The sequence below is a fragment of the Cupressus sempervirens genome, chromosome 6 (assembly GCF_028749045.1).
Source record: "Cupressus sempervirens isolate cs-2001-9-10 chromosome 6, ASM2874904v1, whole genome shotgun sequence".
NCBI lineage: Eukaryota > Viridiplantae > Streptophyta > Pinopsida > Cupressales > Cupressaceae > Cupressus > Cupressus sempervirens.
The window spans coordinates 210,008,966-210,028,209 of NC_143123.1; the positions used below are offsets into that span (position 1 = coordinate 210,008,966).

A 19,244-nucleotide genomic window follows, 5' to 3' on the forward strand; every position below is an offset into this window, starting at 1 on the left:
TTCCATATTTTTGTGTTGGACCAAAGCAAACATTGAGGGCTGCAAAACCCAATTATGAGGTGTACAATCTGTAATGCCTCGCCTAGTGGTCCTCGGAAAAACAAGGATTAAACGAGTCCAACATATTTTTTTTTGTTGAAGTACAATAACATCAATATGCGACAACATAAGCAACAGAAGACTAACAACATAAAATCATACCAAGAACCCCAAGCGTCATAACTAACAAACACGCTCAATTACTGAAACATAAACTATCTAAGTGTGCTTAACCTACAATTTTCATTTCATCTCTAACATCAGATTGCGAAATTCATTTAAAAAGCACAAGATTAATTCCTACACATGCTAAAATTGCGAAAGACTAAACTTCATTATGAGCATAAAGGAATACTGAAACATTAACCTCCACACTGGGGAGTACCAGAATGATAATGACGAGGCTAAGACACAAGCATAAATGCATCCAAGATATAACTAACATGACTAAATCATTGAAGTAAAACATCTAATCTCAACATCTACATAAGTGCATTTATAAACCAATAAGAGCATAAGCAATAGTACTGAAATAACATTGCAATGATATATAACATGAACTAACAGGCAATCCACACAACCTATCTAAATGCACATTTCCACCCAAAACAATCATAGCTTCATAAGACATTAGGTCCTCAGCCGGCCTCCGTGCACAAGATATTCCATACCACCCAATCTGTGGTCCTAAGCTGGAATTCTCATTGTACTAATGTAGTGATCAAAAGAACCCTAAAGGTCTAATATACTACAATAATACAAAAGCATCTAGGAAAGTGTGTGTATAATATCACTATGATGTAACATACATCATAATGAAACATACTCCTACGACACACCTCTCAAGTGGTGCATCACATAGAACAAGCAACATCTATCAAGCAAGAAACCACGTGCAACCAAGTAGATAAGAAAAATTTACAAGAGAACTCATAGTGCCTAAACACAAGGTGTCAAGTGAACAAACAACACCAAAGAAAGTCTGTACATTGGTCCAATGCAGTAATGAAGATAATTGCGTGTTGAAGGGATAAAGATCCGACCAAGTAGAGAACAGTCACATATGGCTTACACACACGCCAAGCAGTAACAAGGACTGAAAACAATCTGAGACAATGCATAGATCAGGTCCTGGTCAAAACCTCTAAGATATTATGATGGGGCTGTAGTGGAGTGTGGGCACGTGACATCCCAAACGACGCTCCGAACATCCCTAGGCATGGTAACACGCCAAATTACGATCCGAACATTCCCAAATAGTGTGTTGATTAAGTAACCATATTTTATTTAGTTTGATCTTATTAAGTATACACCTCACGTATGCAATTGTCCCAACCGCTTTGTGTTGGTTCTTGCAGCAAAGGCCACTTCGCATCTTTACCCATACATACCTAACTATTTCACCAAGTGATGAGTGTTCGAAGACATGCAATTTCTCACCCCAAACCTCATGATAAACCAATACTCATTGGAGCACGTCTCGGAGGTAAGAATCTCTCAAGATTCGGTAGGCACGTATAAAGAAACCGTGCACGTGACAGGGCACGCCATGCTCATGAATATAGAACTAGGGTTGGATGAGAAAGCAAAGACTCAAGGGTGAAACAGAAAGACAAAAGAGAGTGGATTGGGTAATCAAGCAATGAACCAACTCCAACTCCATTCAGTGCTTAAAATGTCCAAAATTTGGACAACACTAAAAATTTCAGCTTAGTAAATTTCCGCCTAAAACCAAAGTTTAACCGAAAATTATAAGATTGAAAACCCATTGAGAAAATAGGCTCAAACAAGCAGAAATCTAATAAAAAATAATTTTCGAGAAAACCCAGAAAAACGGCCAGCATTTCTGTTCATAAAATTGCACTTAAAACCCTCAAGAAACAGGAAAATGCATGTGGAATCCAAACCGGAATAACCCATTGAACAAAAGAAAGCTCAATCTAATCAAGCAAGAATTGAAACTAAAACCTTTAAAACAGAATTTTAAATGCAAACCCTACCTCACAAACGAACGAGCAACTCCAAGAAACTGAAGAAGAGAGGAAGAAAAACAAACACCACTTTCACATTTGTTCTGTGCTTGCACCAAATTGGTCTCCAAAACACGTTGCATCTATAGCCTCTGCTAACACAATACTGTCTCCCTAGCCAATCCGACTTTGATAGCCACCCGTGCGCCTTCTCTACTTCCAACGCCTGGGTACACTGAGGCAAGTGTCGCTCTATTGCCTCCAACTGGATGGTCAGCTCCTCCCAAGCTCTCTATGCATCCACCAAGACAGTCTCACATCCAACACCTACTCCGAGTGCCGTTATATGTTTATCCTCTGTGCCAAAAATTGACCAATCATCCAAAAATGCTTAAAAATTTCCAACAAACATTTTATCAAATATGTGTGGGATAATTCTCTGGAACGTTGCCGGAGCATTGCACAGTTCGACAACGGGTACAATATAGAATTTACCAACAACAATGTTTCTAGTTATTCCAAGTAAGGAAGAAGAACATCAAGAAACTTCACAGATTCCATTTGCAAACCAACTAGATAGAGCTAATTGCCCACTTCTTGTTCTTTCTGCAAGTCCCACAGCTGATTGCCATTGAATGTGTTATTAAATTCTTTTGAAACAAAATTATGTTTCAGAGTTCCCATTATATTCATTTTTTTCCCAAATGTGATGCGTGCTACCACTTAGAAAAATGCTACCCCTGTTCTGACCACTTATTAACAAATCACAACTACTGAGACATTCTGTCAAACAGTTTAGTTGCAGTTGTGAATAATAAAATTGGATTTAGAAACTGTCTTTCCAAACCCATTCGCTTGGATCATAACATGTCTGACATTAGGATAAAATTGCTACAAAACTTTGATTACTATAACAGCAATAATTGTAATCCTGTACTTGATAGAACCCAAGTCTACATTCCACAGCTTATCTTTCTAGGAAAGCCGTTCTCAGCAAAGTGAAGCAGAAGTTTACAATGTACATACAAATAACACCATTTGAATAAAACTCTTATTCTCAGATTCAATTAAACTTTCAAATAATGTAACAGAGTGCATTCGATCAACATCAATAAACTCTTTTTAAGTGAAAACATCAGCCTTCTAAAGTTAAGCTTTTACTACAAGTGTTCAACAGTCACAAGTAAAATTCAAACTTTACTGCAGATTATTATTTAGTAACAACATCACCAAAAGAATATGAACAGTTTTTCCAATCCTCTAACCTTTAAGAAGATTCTGTCCGCAAACCAACGGTTAGCTATGCCACCATATATATTCACTGTGATGTCTCAAAATCCAGCTCTCGGCAATATGATTCACATGATTAAGTAGAAAACCTGTGGACACAACCATTCCTAATCACATTTGCATTTGGCCCGACAAAATGGCTCCTGTCTAGGATCTCAGCAACTAGAAAGTTGGTTTCGAACCATGTCTTCCTGTTAGTGTCAGATGACACACTACATATATCACCAACATTTCCTATAAGCTGTATCTAGTTTGCACCAAGTATGCAACAATGACTCCTTTACAACATCAAAAGAACTCACAAAAATCACTGAAACTTTCCTTCATCACAGAATATACCCAGCAGAGTGTATGGTTTGTGAATACAGAAAACTAACCCTTCAGTGAATTACCAAATACATGGCTTGGATGTGCAAATGAACCAATTCAGACTTTAGAGGTCACAAACTCCTCCAGGCAGCATTGTGTTCTTATGAAGCGGATAGACTATGCCATCTACTCGCTACTTCTGTATCTATGCTTCAGGAATCTGTTAACAACTGTTTTCTATTGATGTTCAAACCTCCCAATTTGCAATTTGCTCACGAACACAATCTCAAAGGTTAATTTATCCCTTTCGATCAATATACAACCCTCTAATATTACAGGGGGAAAAATGAACTGTCTCCAGTCCTTTAATGCCGAACTTACTGAAAGAGTCTAAACAATAGCTTGTCACAAATGAGTCCAAACGTAGAGAGATGTGGAGTCTCAAGCTAGAATAGGAGCTCTTCAACTTTAACGAATGTATTCAATGGTAGCAATTCAAACATAAATAGGAAGCTGATAAAATTAAGATTGGTAATATAGTCCAATACCAATTGATGAACTCATGCTTCAAATATTGGAATATGGAATGCCATGGCAATGACCTCTATTGAGAATATCCTCAAGCTGTTGACTTATCCAACAAGAGAGAATTGCTGATAAACGTAGGATGAATGGTCTTTTAAAACTGTCAAGCCTTCCATATAGATATTCTGTCTTTGATTATGCTCAACACCCTATTGATGTTTTTGCATCCTAAAAAAATGAAATTCCTGTCTTTGTTGTTATGTGATATTCCAATCTGGGTTTTTCTTTTATCAAATCAATTTTTGTAGAACTATTCTTCTTTAGAGATATATGGTATTAGCGTGAATACTCCATTGAAACTCCGTCGTTCCTTCTGCGAATAGCAGAGTGTCCCATTTCTCAATTGAAGTCACAACTCTCCATATTTCTCCATTCTGAAACGTTTGCTATTCACCGCAACCTCAAATATTTACTTCTTCATATATACTCGAACCTTATAGTAGTTGGGAAATATTATTACGAGGTAATTGGTAAATACTTGCATGTTAATAACAGAGACCGAAAGGTCAATTTATACAAAAGAATGAGACGATGTTTCCTTACGAAACGATCGTAAAGAATAGAAACATTCTATTCCAGAGAAAGCAAAAAACGAAAGCAAACTAAAGCTAAAGATATTTACAAGATAACCATTCACTAATAATAGACGTCTTATCTATTATTGTAATACCCTCCCTTAATGGTTAATCTATCTAACACACCAAGCTGTCCTCTGAATTTGACAAACTTATCAGGACCAAGAGGCTTGGTGAGAATGTTTGCAGTCTGATCTGTGGTAGGAACATACTGCAGATCTATAGTCCCGTCTTCAACCAACTGTCGTATGTAATGACAATGAACATCCACATGCTTGGTTCGTTCATGGAAGACTGGATTCCGTGCTAACTTGATAACGCTTTCGTTATCAACAAACAGAGTAGTCGGTCCTACTGGTGACATCTGCATATCCCCAAGCATCCGACGAAGCCAGACACCTTCACATCCTGCCTTAACAGTCCCTCTGTATTCAGCCTCTGTAGAAGAGAGAGAAACTGCCTGTTGCTTCTTGCTGGTCCATGTGACTGCACCGGATCCCAAACTGAACACATATCCAGATGTTGACTTTTTATCATCAACAGAGCCTACCTAATCTGAATCTGTGAGCCCACTGAGTTTAGGATTAGAACTCCGAGAATACAGAAGTCCATAATCAGAAGTGCCCTTCACATAACGAAGCACACGCTTTGCTGCCATCCAATGATCAGCCTTAGGAGCTGTCATAAAGCGTGAAATATAGCTGACTGCGAAGCTGATATCAGGCCTAGTAGCAGATAGGTAGATGAGGCTGCTTACTAGTTGCCTATACGTGGTATCATCAACGGAAGGAAAATCAGACTTGGCTGATAACTTGAGACCTTTCTCCATAGGTGTAGATGCAGGTTTGCAATCCTGCATTCGAAATTTGTCTAACAAGGCCCTGGCATATTTGGACTGAGAGATGAATATACCAGAAGACTGTTGCCAAACTTCAACACCTAAGCAATAATGCATGAACCCAAGGTCAGTCATATCAAAAGACTGGCATAAGTGTTGTTTGATTCCCTGAATCAAAGATGCCGAACTGCCAATGATGATCAGATCATCCACATAGATAACTAGAAGGATGATGTCACTGTCAGTAGTCTTCATGTACAGATTTGAGTCTGAAAAACTCCTCTTGAAGCCTTGATCACTGAGGTACGTATCAATCTTGATGTACCATGCCCGAGGGGCCTGCTTCAAACCATAGAGAGCTTTTACCAATTTGAGAACCTGATGGTCTTTACCAGCAACCTTGAAACCGGGAGGCTGCGTCATGTAGACCTCTTCATGGAGATCACCATTCAGGAAAGCACTCTTTACGTCCATCTGATGGACCTTCCAGCCAAACTGTGCTGCCATGGCTAGGACTAATCTGATGGTACTCATCTTTGTAGTAGGAGCAAAGGTCACCTCATAATCAATGCCCTGACGCTGAGAAAAGCCCTTTGCCACTAAACGAGCTTTGTACTTATCCAAAGTACCATCTAATTTGTATTTGATTTTGTAGACCCATTTGCAGCTAATGGGTTTCTTCCATGGGGTAAGATCAGAAAGGACCCAAGTGTTGTTCTTTAGCAAGCTCTGGTGTTCAGATTGCATGGCCTGTTCCCACTTTGGAATTCCTTTAGCCTCGGAATATGTTTGAGGTTCAAACACACTGTGAATGTTGGCCATAAGAGCAAAGTTAACAGAATCTGTAGTTTTGCTCTTTTTCCGAGCAGTTCTCCCATCAATGAGCTCATCATCATGAAGATTAGCAAGTGTCTTAGCCCACCACTTAGGCCGAAGAGGAGAATGACCACCAGTAGTACTAGAAGATGCTTGATCAGCAGGATCCTCATCAGAAGAATTTGGATCAAACTCAGGTGAAGCATCTTCAAAACGAGTTGATCCTGCAGGAGAAGCCGGAGGTGTCTGTACAGGTATCACTGGCAGGACTGGAGCTGTAGGAGCTACTGGAGCCCTCCCATCAGGTGGACCTAATGGAAGCCGAACTCCCAAATCATGAGCCTGCAAAGGCTGGTTTGCTGGATCAGGAACAGGAGAAACAGGCATGAATGGTCCTCGCTGCTCATCAAAGACTACATCGCGGCTGTATATGAGACGAGATGTCTCAACATCAATAAGGCGGTAGGCTTTGTGAAGACTGCTATATCCAGCAAGCATCAGTTTCTGACTCTTGGCATCCAACTTGGTGCATGAAGCATTAGGGATCCAAACAAAAGCAAGAGAGTCAAAAACCTTCAGATGATTGATTCTGGGCTTGCGACCTAACCAGGCCTCTTCCGGAGTTTTACCTTTGACCGCCACTGTGGGTGACTGGTTCAACAGATAAACTGCAGTGTTAACTGCTTCTGCCCAAAAACGCTTCGGAACATGTCTATGTTCGAGCATGGAACGAGCCATCTCAGTGATTGTCCTGTTTCGGCGTTCAACTACATTGTTCTGTTATGGCGTGTGGGGTGTGGTGAACTGGCGTTGGATGCCATGTGTATCCAAGAAGCTGGAGAAAACATTAGAACAAAATTCCTCCCCATTGTCTGATCTAAGAGTAATAATAGATTTCCCAGACTCTTTTTCAACTAAGGGTTTAAACCTCTGAAATACAGTAAATGCATGGGATTTCTTTTTAAGGAAATACACCCACATTTTTCTATTGAAATCATCTACAAACAACAGAAAATACCTGTACCCAAGAACAAAAGGAGTGGCCATAGGGCCGCAGATATCAGCATGAACAAGTTGAAGTACTTGAGAAGCTCGCTAAGAATCGCCACTGGGGAAAGGTGTGCGATGTTGCTTCCCAGCCTGACATGCGTCACAAACTCCAAGGTGTTGGGTTTGAATCTCTGGCAAACCAAGAACAAGCTCATCCCGAGCAAGTTGTGAGAGATAATGCACATTTAAGTGCCCATATCACTGATGCCAAAGTGTGCTGATGGAAGATCGCCGAGCAGCCATAGCTAAGTCCTGAGAATCACCAGAATCAGTAAGTCTGGAAAGACCATGATCCTCAAGACCAACTGCAACAGTAGACTTAGTCGCCCGATCAGTGATGGTGCACTGATGTGAACTGAAGGTGACTGCCAAATGTGGAGAATGTCGCAGCAACTGACTGACCGAGAGTAGATTTAGTTCCATCCCTGGAACGTAGTACACATCAAGGAATATGAGCTTCCTCCCAACAGACTGAATTTGAATGTTGCCTTTACCAACAACCGTGTACTCTTCTCCACCACCAAAGATAACAGAATCTGAATAAGGTTGGTAGTCAGTAAACCAGTCTCTGCGGTGAGTGAAATGTCGAGAGGCACCTGAATCAATGTACCAGGCAGATGACTGCACATGATCTGCGGGTCTTTTAGCCATGAAGGTGTAAAAGGCAGATTCCGCCTGCTCAGTGTGCTCTGCACTGTTCGCTTTGGGTTGCGAACCTGATTGCTTAGACTGGGCAGCTAAGCGTTTCCGACATGCAACCTTCATGTGACCATACTTGTGGCAATAGATGCATTGAATGTTCTTCTTTTTGGTACCATCGGATGCTGGAGCAGAAGACTTCTACTGAGATGGTTGCTGAAACTTGCCCTTATCCTTCTGAAAGGATTTCGCAGCAAAGGCTTGGTCAGTGGAGGTGGAATTGGAGCTGCTACCGAACTGTTGTTTCCACCGATCTTGTTGAAGTAGCAGGGTGCAGAGATCAGTGAACTTTAGATCAACACCAGTAGATGTGATGTTGAGAGTCTCGATAAAATGCTCATAAGAATTTGGTAAACTCCGAAGAGTGATTACCACAATATCCGCTTCCTCCATCTTGCGACCGATGGCAAGTAATTGATCACGGATTTCCTGAATCTGATTCAGGTGTGCCTGGAGCGAGGTGCGCTCATCCATGACAATAGAAAACAGAGTGTTTTTCAGAAAGAAGGCTCTGCTCTTGTCGGAAGTCTCATGAAGACCTTTGAGATGTGTCCAGATTTCGGCAGTTGTCTTCCCGGATGGAATCTGAGAAAGCTGATCATTAGCCACGGATAATTTGAGAAGCATTACTGCCTCTCGATTATTCAAATCCCATGTATCTTGATCAGGACCTGGAGAAGTCGGACGTTGCGTAACACCCAGAACAAGTTGAGCGGTGTTTCGATATTCGAGGATTGCGATGATGCGCTACTTCCAGGTTCCATAATTGCGACCATTGAATTTGGAATTATGCTCGAGCAGAATATTTGTCAGAGATGCCATGGCACGTTTTTCAATGAAAAACTGTGAAAATTTGTGAAGGCACGTTCCTCGAGGCAAAAATACGGAAGACCCAGAAGAATCAGAGAATGACCCAGAAGAGAGCTCGAAAAACCCAAAAAGAATTTGCTGTCGTTTTTTGGATCCGCTAGCTCGAAAATCGAGGCACCCATAAAAAACGGACAACCCAGTTGAGCTCTCGAAAAACCCACCAAGAATCTGCAAACAAAATATTTTTTCGACCCCAAAAATTAGGGTTTCGAGCAAAAAAGCAGTTGGCGACCAAAGAGGTCAAAAACAACAAAAATGGTGTTTTGTAGGGCAAAAAATGGCCGATTTTGATCAGGATTCAGGTGTTAGGGCTTTTACAGTGGAGAGAATGAGGAGGTATGATAAATCGAACTCCGGTCAAGCTTCAATCAGCACCAAAAATGTGGGTTAAAAACGCGGGCCAAGACCAGTCACAAATTTGGCGGCCAAAATCGTGCTTTGCAGGAAAAATCGTTTAGTCTTCTTGAACCGAGCAGACCAGACGCCAAACTCTGAAAAAATGGATGCCAAACCTTGAAAAAAATGGACGCCAAACCCACGCGAGTTGCAGACCCGAGTTCAGGAATTTCTCTAGGCCGAAAACCCTATGCGGGTTTTAGAGAAATTAGCTGAAATAATTTTGGAAAAATTTAAACAAATAATTTCAAGAAGAAATTATAAATTTTAACTAAAAAATTTAAGTATTTAGCTCTGATACCATATTACGAGGTAATTGGTAAATACTTGCATGTTAATAACAGAGACCGAAAGGTCAATTTATACAAAAGAATGAGACGATGTTTCCTTACGAAACGATCGTAAAGAATAGAAACATTCTATTCTAGAGAAAGCAAAAAACGAAAGCAAACTAAAGCTAAAGATATTTACAAGATAACCATTAACTAATAATAGATGTCTTATCTATTATTGTAATAAATATTTGGTTCAAATTATATTGTCCTGCTAAATCTTATATTTTCGCTGCCTCTTATAAAGTTTGGACAATACAATAATTGAGCCTCTTACCAATATTAAGGAACTTATTAAAAAAAAAAGTTTGCTTCAAATATATAGCACGAGCCTTATGCAGGTTACAATGATATCTTAGCATAGCTAACAATGGTGTCAAAAAATTTAAATAATACGAGCTAATTTACCTTCGCTTCCATACTTCTCATGCCAAAGATTAAATTTGGCCCCATCAAATATTATTTGGAACTTAATACCAATGAGGGAAATGTTGATCTCCAATTATTAATCGTTCCCAATTTAATTATTCACATAGCAATATGTGCCATAGGCAATAAGGGAGAAGCTCACAACAATAATAAAAACAGTATCATCAGTCAGTGAAATCAACACCATATCTGCCCTCTGTCGTGAAGAACAAGTATGCTGCATAATTTTAATAATCTGAATATTAAAAATTTATCTTTCTCAAACCAGGTAAATACATTACCGACTTGTAAATATTCTATTTTTACAAATTTTAACCCTGCAGGCTGGCAGGATACAATGCTTTGGTACCACTTAAATATCCCAGTCCAGATATTTTCCAGAATTATCACACATATTTTCAGAAATGTAAACAGATGATTTATGCAATAGCTTTCAGGTTTAACCAACAAATACCATCAAATTTCTAGATAAAATATTCTCAGAAATGTTATTGCATTTTAATATTTAACAAGACAATAACAATCCAATCTTAAATACAAAGCTAACAGTTAGATTGGATAACCAGAAATGGATCTGAAACACAGATGTGAACTCCATCGCAAATCCACCACTAAAAATGAACTGGGCTTCAGTCTAATCCACCAAGAAGCCTGAAGGTTTTTCATCCTCTGTTTTCAGAAAATGAAAGCTGGAAGCTTCCCAAATTTCTCCAAGAGAAATCAGAAATCCAATCCAATATCCAAGCATGAAGAAAATTAGCCTCTGAAAGTCCCTTTTGTAACACAGCTCCATGACTCTACAATTTCTTTGGCCTGTCTCTTCATATTATTTTTCTCCGCATCTTTTATTAATCTACTTTAATTTAATATATCCATTTTAATAATAAAGTGGCATAATAATAGATTATTAAATCTTCTGGCATTGAATTAAATGATAAAACAAACTTGGAAGAACATGTGGGATGGCTTTCCGGAAAGCTCTCGGCGATACGTGTTTACTGCATGGGGTAAATGAATTAATTAGGGAGCAATTGGAAGAACAGATTAGCACTTTAAACACATGTAGCAAATTGATTATTGATACAACTGCTCAACTCCTTGGTGCAACTATTTTGACCACCACCAAGATCATACCTAAAGAGATAAAGTCAATTGTTATAGAAAAAAATTGCACTTATCAAGCTTACTGAGAAGCAGGAGCAATCTGGGTTGAGAAGGTAACTTTAAATGTTTAGATTATATTTAAGAAACTTTGAAATTATGTGTAGACGAACATGATGAAGAAAAAGGAAATTGACATTGAAATTGAGATGGCTAAAAGGGAAATCAATATAGTATGTGTATGGATTCATACATATATGATTTATAATATGATGCATGTTAAAATTATAAAAACATTTTCAATCATAATTACCAATGAAGTTATGAATAGAACATTTAAATACCTCTTAATTTGCAGAAAATAAAATACTAAAAAATCATATTCTAGGGATTAGTCGAATGTCAATACACAACAATTTTTTAGGTAATATTAAATGAGCTTAATATTTCTCTTGATCAAGAAGATCAAATTCAGCATTGGGTTTTGCCAAATTCTATTACAGTTTTGTTAATGTAAATACCATAGATTTTGTTGATGTTAAAAGTAAACATAGTTTTAAGCATTTCATGTACATAACCATGGTTAGTATTTGTATGTTAATAAAAAGTATTTCTTTTTCTTCTTAATGGGCTTTTGTAATTATTTCCTAGTGGCTAATGGCATTTAGAAGGTTTGGTAAAAGGACATCTTTATAATTAATATAAATGGTTTTCTGTGGCAAAAATACAAGGAATAGTTTTTCTTCCATGTTTTCTTATACAAGAACAACTATGAAAACATTGAGCATCTTTGAGTGATGTTTATAATTCCAATGACATTATCTTTCTTTCAAACTATTAGTTTATGATGGGTTTAAGTCAACAAAATTAAACTGCAAATCTTTTAGACTGGGTATTGTCCATCAAATATTGAATCTACATTTCAATGGAAAGTTGAAAGTTGAATCTAATTATGTGAACGAGATCTGCAAGTGTACTTTATCATGAAGAATTTCTAATTTGATTAACTATGTTCCAAAGGTAAGAGTTTATTGTCATGTGATATGTTCAGCAAAAAAAATTCAAAACTTCTTATACTGTCTATATACTGTCTATATTTTGACATGGATTGTATGAGTTGCTAACTGAATAGATAATACAGTTGTTTTAACTTTCCAATATTTCATTCGCAGGACCCATTGTTATGTTCTTTAATTCCACCAAGTCTTCGTAATTCTTCTAAGATGAAGAATTTAGAAAAACAAAATTCGAAGCATTTCAAGCTGTCAAAGGTACATGCATGATTTCTTAGCTTAATCCATTAAATAATGCAGGAAGTTTTTTGTTTTTTTTTTTGTATATAACTTGTTCCGTTTTCGACAACATGTTTTATTTATATGCTCAAAAGATTGCAACTTAATTAACAAAACAAGAATTTAACTCTCAAATAATATCTTATAAATGTAACTTTTATTTTCGACTTTTAAAATCCTTTCATTCTTGATTTCTCTATACAATCTCTGTAATGACCCTGCTCAAATTTGATCCCAAAATGCTGATAAAGGTTCAAGAAAACGCTTTGCATACAAGGGTCATATGACTGATATAAAATTTCAATTTTCTTTTATGACTCTTTCCTTCACTTAGCATCAATAAGAATGCTTGCAAGAAGACTCTGAATTGACTAAACAATGACCTAACATGAATGTGCAACTTATTTTGACAATATTCAATGCATATATGTGACTGAAACTACTTGCAATATGCAGCTACAACAACTAGTAATTTTGACAAACACTTGGGATGCAAAATTATAACATTATTTATGCCAAAAAAGAGAACCTACAGCCAATTGACATTTTGTCAAACAATTGGCATGCAAACTAATAAGTTGATCATGAATGATAAATATATATTCAATTACACTATATCCGACCAACTACTTTTGTCTCTTTTATTGCACATAAAATGTCAACTACAATGCTAGTATGAAATGGCCAAGACTCTTGGCTTACATCCGCATGAATAATGCTTAAATCTGTTACAATTTTCACCTATAGCCTTACCTCCTAATATGCATCTAAATGATAAGAAAAATGCATGTAATATCCAAAAGAACCTGATTGTAGATGGCTGCAATATTTTTCTCCAATGCTGCCTTTCTGCTTTGTTTTTTTTTGTTTTGCTTTTCACTTGCTTTTTTCAGATCTTATTTTTCGCTTTGCTTTTTCGAACTGCTTTTTTGGATTGCTTTTTCAGATTGCTTTTTCGGACCTGCTTTTTCAGACTGGTTTTTTCAGATTTGCTTTTTAAAACTCAAACCCTCAGGTAGTTTGAGTATACAAATTAAGCTCAACTTGAAATAGCTGAATACCACTTCCAAAGTGCAACCCTTCAGAAGGTCTTTCACTTCCTCAATTATGCAATCTCTTGAGAGGTATCGGTCTCAAGGATTATGCTGAATATTTGCAGACCTGGATGGTGCCACAAATGCTCAAAGAGAATGGTAGTAGAATCTTCAATTCTCGTCCCTCCAAATGACAGGCCAAGCCCTCTATTTATTTACTTTTCTAAGAAGTTACTAAGGACTTGTAGAAGCATCTTTTTTTAAGAAGTTACTAAGAACTTCTAGAAACATCCATTATAAAATCCCATTATAATGCACTTTTATAATAAATAATTTTATAAAATAAAAAGTGCAATCTCAACTTAAAATTATAACATGTAGGCCACGTATAAAAAGTAATGATAAAATAATATCTCCAAGAGCATAATAAACCATCCAATCCTCAAATAAACGTCAGAATGACTCTCATCACAACCACCAGTCTACGAGAGTCCATGATAGACTGATCCGGCATGCAAAACGATGTCAGCCAAAACGGGGACATTACAGTCCGCCCTTCCTGAAATTGCTTGTCCCCAAGCAATGGCCGAATAACAAACCAGTCGCTCCACCTGGATCCCAAATGTAGTCATGAACTATACTACTGCCAATCAACGTAGGCTCCTGCAACAACCTCTGAAATATAACCAAGAGGAATCCATGAATGAATCGTGAATCATTGTGCAATTGAACTCCAAATCTACTACTACCACAGTCAGGAACCCACGAGGCACAAACTCTCGAAATATCAGACCCAAAGTAGAGTAGATCACCCAAACTGTCAACATAATAAATACCATCCACACAACCCACCGTGTTATGCAGAATGCACACTCCAACTCTGCTACAATGGTGACCACTCCCACATGAAACGACACCAAATATAGAGAATCCACACACTGTACATCTACTGCAGTTAACACAACTCTGCAGATCACTGGCCACTGTCTCATAGCCATAACACCCATGCACTGCTGATGGTGAATAGTCATTACACGGTAGATAGAAAAAATGAGAGCCCAGACCAAACCTGTCTGCCATCAACTCCTCAACACATGGATCAAAAGCAAACAAATGAACATATCTTGCAGTATAATGCCGGTAAAAAGAACCAATCACAGTCAAAGACTCATCCTGCAGACATGATACGACCAATTGTGACTGATCATCAGCTAAGTCAGAGGATGATATAGCCAAGGGTGCAGAATCAACAACATCACTAGTCTCTGTGCCCTCCAAGTCAAACATACCACAATGCTTAGCTGCAGCGCCCAACTCAGTTGAACCTGCCTCTAGTGGAAACGAACCAAATATGCCAATACTAGTGTCGTGGACAGATATATCCTCATCTCCACTGCCTCTATCAACCTCGACCATGGACATCCTCGGATCACCAGAGACCACGGTTTGTGACTATATAGAGTTTGGTAAAGACTGAAGTCGTTCTAACTCCATGGTCACCTCAGCTAAATGAAACTGTGACTCCTTGAAAGCCAACTGTGTACTCTCAAGAGACTCAAAAGTCACCTCGAGTTGCTGAGTAAGCTCACTCACCTCATCTTCCTTGACCAATAATGCGTCATATGTTGTACTGCCCCACTCCATAAGACAATCTCTGTCGGCTACCAACTGCATATAATTCTATCTCAGAATCCGGATAGCCTCCCATAAAGAGTGGATCTCTGTCAAGGAAAAATAACTGCCTCCCTGCTCATCACTAGTAGGAGAACCCCATCCATAAATTGCTAACAACTGACGAGTAGCATCGAAATGCTTGCAAGCTATAGAAATGTCTCGCTCGCCAACTCTCAGCTAACTAGACACATGATTGTGCTGACTGGTCGAACTCCTATACTCTACCCCTGGTACACTGTCCAAAGGAGTAACCTTAGAATAGCTATCATCTGTAATACTGCCATCCAAATTCTGCAGACCAACTGCTGAACTCGTATCATCAAACGGAGCGACTGAAGCATCAACATCAAAAACCTTCGTATCAAAAGAAACTGCTGAGGAGACTAAGTCCTCAAAACTGTCCACAACATTCCCCTGGGTGTCATCTGTAATAATCAGATCTTGGGACTCTTCTATAAAATCTGTCATATCTGAGAGATCATCAACCCATTCCAACAAGAATGGTCGACTGGATACATGAACAATGCCCAACACAGGTGTGTAAAGACTAATTCCAGCATCAAACAAGCTGCTGGCATGGATGAGAACTACACCTGGCAAACTACTAATTAAGTCCATGATGGTGCAGTAGATACTACTACCCAAGAATGATAGATAACTCCGGTCAAAACGATCCCAAGTACTAAGATAAGGATCCCAACATCTAATCCATGAATGGAAACTAACTAGCAATTCAAGTAAACTTCTCACCTGAGTAATGTGAACAATACCAATTGACTTCACGCACCTGTCTACAATCTCTGAATCTGGAGTGTGAATGCTAGACATACTCATATCATCATCAACATGTGATCCGACTGTAAAAGGAAACTGAGTCCCTGGTATACGTGCTAACTCCCGAACTAAGCTCACCTCAAGACAAAGTTTGTTCACATGTCTCTCAGAATCCTGGAGAGCCAACTGAGTACACACCAAGGAATTCTGAGTATCCTCCAGCTCATGAGAAAGCCGGTCAACCTCCTCCTCCTTCTTCAATGCATCTAAATAGATCCCTGCAAGATTAAGGAGACGATCGTGATCTGAAAGTAGGTGTATGTAACTTAACTTCATTGCCTCCATGCCTTCCTTGATCTGCTGTAACTTGTCACAAGAAGAACCTGTTGTGACTCCTTTCTGTCTCTCCTGCAGTTGAATCATCCAAATGTGATTCTGAATCAATCCATGTATCCTGTGATGATGAGATAAAGCCGCGACAATATCCTTGTCCCTTGTCTTCAGCTGGCTTGCCAAACCAAGTGAAGAGCTACTAGCCTCTATCTCATGTGAAGAAGCATCCAATTGGGCCTGATACTCATTTTCTGCAAAGTCCTGAATGCTCACTTTTTGATCAACTGTATTATCCTCAAACATGACAGTATCCTCAACTGCTGTAACTTCATCCAGCCCAACTGTACTGGAATCACTATCTGTGTCAATCACGCAATCCGGTGTGCCTGTGATATCATCTTTTGATGCAACTGGCTCAATCTGCACAAGATCTGTAACCCCTTCTGCCTGTGAAGATGATGCAGATAAACCATTACTTGAAGATGTGCTAATGTCTCCTTGTATCGAATCTGCATGTCTGTTAAACTACTCATACAAGTTTCTGCTTGTCATAGGGAAGGTACGATCCTTAGGCCTATTAATCAAGCGCTTTAACCACGTACATGCCATAGGTGACAAATTCCTCTCTTTTGTCCAAACATACCATAAGTCTTTTGCCAAAAGTTTAGAAATTTCATCCTCCCCCTCAAACAAGATTGTGAACATGATGGAGTGCATTGATGCCAATACCCTGCTAGGATGAAATTCGTCCATAATATTCCAAAATGTATTAAACATCCTGCGAATGTCACCAATACAACCTATTGCCAGCATAATATTTTCAAATCTACACTTTGCAAATACTTCAAGTAATCTTGCCCTCTTTGTGAAATAAGGGTCCCGGATGTTGTCCGCCTTTTTTCAGGGCTTTTTACCATGGCATGAAGTACCTCTCTCATAATTTGATTGTCATAAGAATTAAGGCTAGCTATTATCCTCATGATTTCACTAATGCAAGAGAGAGCTGTAAGTCTTATTACCTCATCATGATGTCTCAATAATTGGGGCTTAACCAACGAACCAAATGCTGGAGATAAAGCTGTTTGCATAGCACCGGGTCTTGACTGATCAAACTTGCCTAAATAAGTTTCCAACTCCTCCAAGGTTCTTAGAAGGTCCTCTGTTCGCTGAAATGGACAATCTAATTTCTTCTTTACATTGTGCATTCTTTCTTCCAAATCCTTGTCTCCTGTTAAAGCCATACTGATAATTGAATTCAAATTCAATCTGAAATAACCCAATCAGGCTGGCAGGAAACCGCTCTGATACCACTATAATGACTTTGCTCAAATCTGATCCCAAAATGCTGATAAAGGTTCAAGAAAACGCTTTGCATACAAGGGTCATATGACTGATAAAATTTCAGTTTGTTTTTATGGCTCTTTCCTTCACTTAGCATCAATAAGAATGCTTGCTAGAAGACTTTGAATTGACTAAACAATGACCTAACATGAATGTGCAACTTATTTTGACAATATTCAATGCATATATTTGACTGGAACTACTTGCAATATGCAGCTATAACAACTAGTAATTTTGACAAACAGTTGGGATGCAAAATTATAACATTATTTATGCCAAAAAAGAGAATCTACAGCCAATTGACATTTTGTCAAACAATTGGCATGCAAACTAATAAGCTGATTATGAATGATAAATACATATTCAATTACACTGTATCAGACCAGCAACTTATGTCTCCTTTATTGCACATAAAATGTCAAATACAATGCTAGTATGAAATGGCCAAGACTCCTGGCTTACATCCGCATGAATAATGCTTAAATCTGTTACAACTTTCACCTACAACCTTACCTCCTAATATGCATCTAAATGATAAGAAAAATGCATGTAATATCCAAAAGAACTTGATTGTAGATGGCTGTAATATTTTTCTCCAATGCTGCCTTTCTGCTTTGCTTTTTTCTGTTTTGCTTTTCCACTTGCTTTTTTCAGATCTGTTTTTTTGCTTTGCTTTTTCGAACTGCTTTTTCGGATCTGCTTTTTCGAACTGCTTTTTTGGACCTGCTTTTTCGGACTGCTTTTTTCGGATCTGCTTTTTAAAACTCAAACCCTCAAGTAGTCTAAGTATACAAATTAAGCTCAATTTGAAATGGCTGAATACCACTTCCAAAGTGCAACCCTTCAGAAGGTCTTTCACTTCCTCAATTATGCAATCTTTTGAAAGGTATCGTTTTCAAGAATTATGTTGAATATTTGTAGCCCTGGATGGTGCCACAAATGCTCAAAGAGAATGGTAGTAGAATCTTCAATTCCCATCCCTCCAAATGAGAGGCCAAGCTCTCTATTTATTTACTTTTCTAAGAAGTTACTAAGGACTTGTAGAAGCATCCTTTTCTAAGAAGTTACTAAGAACTTCTAGAAACATCCATTATAAAATCCCATTATAATGCACTTTTATAATAAATAATTTTATAAAATAAAAAGTGCAATCCCAATTAAAAATTATAACATGTAGGCCGCGTATAAAAAGTAATGATAAAATAATATCTCCAAGAGCATAATAAGCCATCCAATCCTAAAATAAACGCAAGAATGACTCTCTCATCACAACCACCAGTCTATGAGAGTCCATGATAGACTGATCCGGCACGCAAAATGATGTCAGCCAAAACGGGGACATTACAATCTCTTACCTCTATCTTTCTTTGAATTTTTACTTCTTTTTAGAAGTTCTAGAGGAACATTTAGTCTGCTTGCATATCTTTTAACAATCAATGATTAAGTCTGAGTTGTCCTGAAAATGAAAAAATTCAAAATAATTATCAACTTCAGAGA

The 19,244-nt window shown here is 38.2% G+C and overlaps 1 protein-coding gene across 1 annotated transcript in view; it reads left to right on the forward strand.

Annotated features, from left to right (window-relative positions):
• The window catches only part of LOC149551996 (DNA-directed RNA polymerase V subunit 1-like), a 383,310-nt gene that overhangs the window by 22,027 nt on the left and 342,039 nt on the right, over nucleotides 1–19,244 (forward strand). The window contains exon 5 of the mRNA XM_089787485.1: nucleotides 12,472–12,570. Within this exon, the coding sequence (XP_089643611.1) occupies nucleotides 12,472–12,570 (99 nt within the window). The remainder of the gene's footprint in view (nucleotides 1–12,471; nucleotides 12,571–19,244) is intronic.